Source organism: Penaeus vannamei, chromosome 24, assembly GCF_042767895.1.
Source record: "Penaeus vannamei isolate JL-2024 chromosome 24, ASM4276789v1, whole genome shotgun sequence".
Classification (NCBI taxonomy): Eukaryota; Metazoa; Arthropoda; class Malacostraca; order Decapoda; family Penaeidae; genus Penaeus; species Penaeus vannamei.
Genome location: NC_091572.1, coordinates 4,715,146 through 4,717,645, shown reverse-complemented (window position 1 = coordinate 4,717,645; position 2,500 = coordinate 4,715,146). Strand labels below are relative to the sequence as shown.

The following is a 2,500-nucleotide window of genomic DNA, read 5'->3' as shown; positions in this document are numbered from 1 at the left end:
ATAATAATCATAATGATCACGATAATAACAATAACAACAGTGGTAGTGATGTATAACTAAAAATGATACTATCAATAATAACAATAATAGTGATGATAATGATAATGATAATAATTATTAATATAAATAACAATAATGATAATGATAATAATAACAGTGATAGTAGTAATGATAATAATAACAGTGATAGTAATGATAATAATAACAGTGATTGTAGTAATGATAATAATAATGATAGTAATAGAAATAATAATAACAATAATAAGAATGATAACAGCAATAAAAACAACATTCGATACAGGTCTCGAGTTCACAATAACAAGTGTTACCAGCATGAACAAACCTTCCAAGCCACACGTGACGTCCTGAGCAATCGCCGGGCCTCCTTTATCTGGCAACACTTCCACTAAAAACTGCAATGGAACAGCTGTTTTTTCCCACGATACTTGTACACTCCCAGGGCCCACGTTGCTTACTCGGATGTGCAGGTCTGTGAGGAAAGAGGTGTGTTAATGTTTTTTTTTTTTTTTTTTTTTTTTTTTTTTTTTTTTTATCTATTTTTTCGTTTGAAGGGAAGACTTTTTTTTTTTTTTTTTTTTTTTTTTGGGGGGGGGCTTTGTGTTCTATTTTCTCTCTCTCTGGGTCTCTCTTTAACTCTCACTTTCCCTTTCTCTCTCTCTCTCTCTCTGGGTGTCTTTATCTCTCACTTTCCCTTTCTCTCTCTCTCTGGGTGTCTTTCTCTCTCTCCCTCTTTCCCTCCCTCCCTGAATCCCTCTCATTTCTCTCTCTCTAATTATCTTTTTTTTTCTATATGTTTCATTTCATTTATATGTTACTATTTTCGCTCTTTTTTGTTATTAGATTTCTGACCTGTGACGGGAACCAGCGAAGAAATGCCTCGGTCAAGTTGGGTCAAGAGAAGCTGTAGGTCTTTGACTTGACCTTCACCATTAGGGTATGTAAGCGACTGAACGTTCTTTATTTTACAACCGTTGCTGTCGGGATATTATAAGTTGTTAGGGTTGTCATTATTATCATTATCTTCAATATTTCCATTATTATTACTGTTGTTATGATTATCATCATAATCATTATTGATATTGTTATCATTTGTTGTTATTATCATTATTATTATCATCATCATTATTATCATTGTTATTATTACCATATTATCATTATCATTGTTATTATTGTATTGTTATCATCATTGTTATTATTACTATTGCCATTGCTATTAACCCTATTCTTTATCATTATCAGGAGAAGTATATCATTATCATTATTGCTATATTATCAAGTACTATCATCATCATCACCATCATCATTGTCATCTTTATCATTACCATTCCCGCCGACTCTTCCCAACCAGGCATCGAGATATCCAAACACGAAATGGATAAAAGTTTAGTCTTAATCCTAAACCGAGGACCAACTCACGTGAAGGGAAGACAGTCTCCTTCGCCACTCTCAAGGACGTCACTGGGATCGAGAGCGTTAATAAGGACTCCCCTGAACCCTTCTTCCCCCACGCCCAGCCCTTCGTCAGCCGTTGCCGTGGTCGTCAGGGTCTTTGAGGGGCGTTCGGAGCTGGGTGAGGTCGTTTCAATGACGACACTCTCAATAGCCAGACCTTGATGGTGAAGTTTGAAGTTTAGGAGAAAAGGTTTTTTTTCGAGGATTGGGTGTTGGTTCTTTGGTATGTGGGGTTGGGGAGGATGTTGTTTTATGTGGTGTGGTGATTCTGGGTTTATTTTTTATGGTGTTCTAGATTTAAATGTAAGCGAAGGGATTATATTTGCTTTTGGGATCCGAGTTCTTGTGGTTTGGTGAATCTAGGTTTGTCTTTATGATGCTCTAGATTTATATGTAAGCGAGGGAATTACATTTTCTTTTTGGGATTCGAGTTGTAAGTTGTCTCGCTCATCTTACCAGTCCAGTGCCGTTCCACAGACTGCCTTCTGCTTCTGGAAGTATGAATTATAGGATCCGTCACATCCAGGACTTCCGCCGCATATTCCCCGTACTTCTCCAGCCCGAGGAAATAATAAGAACAACTACCATTCTTGCATCGAACATTTCCAGAAACGTCAACCACTTCTGGCGTTTCCGTTCGAGATTCGCCGAAGCTGGTGGTGGCGAGAGGGGCGTGTCCGCGGGCTGGGGAAGGAACCGCCCAGATCTGAACGAGGTAGTTTCGTCCAGGTTCTTGGTTCCATCTTACACTCAGCGTCTCGGGGCCCTGCTGTTGCACGGCTGCGGTGACGTCTGGCAAGGAGGTACGATTCTTAGGGACGTTCTTGAATAAATACACCGTGCTTTATCTCACTCAAAGGCACGTTCTCGTTCAATTTATGCACCGTGCTTTGTTAATCTCATTCTAAGGCATGTCCTCGTTCAGTCAATACACCTCGCTTCCTTCATCTCGACAGTGATATTGGTCGCATACAGCTTTAAGAAAAGAAATAAAACTTTTTCATGGCGTTTTAAAAAAGACACTCCA

The 2,500-nt window shown here is 38.7% G+C and overlaps 1 protein-coding gene across 1 annotated transcript in view; it reads right to left on the bottom strand.

Annotated features, from left to right (window-relative positions):
* LOC113823703 (uncharacterized) overlaps positions 1–2,500 on the bottom strand; it is a 9,959-nt gene that overhangs the window by 4,261 nt on the left and 3,198 nt on the right. Inside the window, exons 4-7 of the mRNA XM_027376387.2 lie at positions 1,930–2,265; positions 1,438–1,630; positions 871–995; positions 344–490 (exon numbers count right to left, since the gene is read on the bottom strand). Coding sequence (XP_027232188.2) covers positions 344–490; positions 871–995; positions 1,438–1,630; positions 1,930–2,265 — 801 coding nt within the window. The remainder of the gene's footprint in view (positions 1–343; positions 491–870; positions 996–1,437; positions 1,631–1,929; positions 2,266–2,500) is intronic.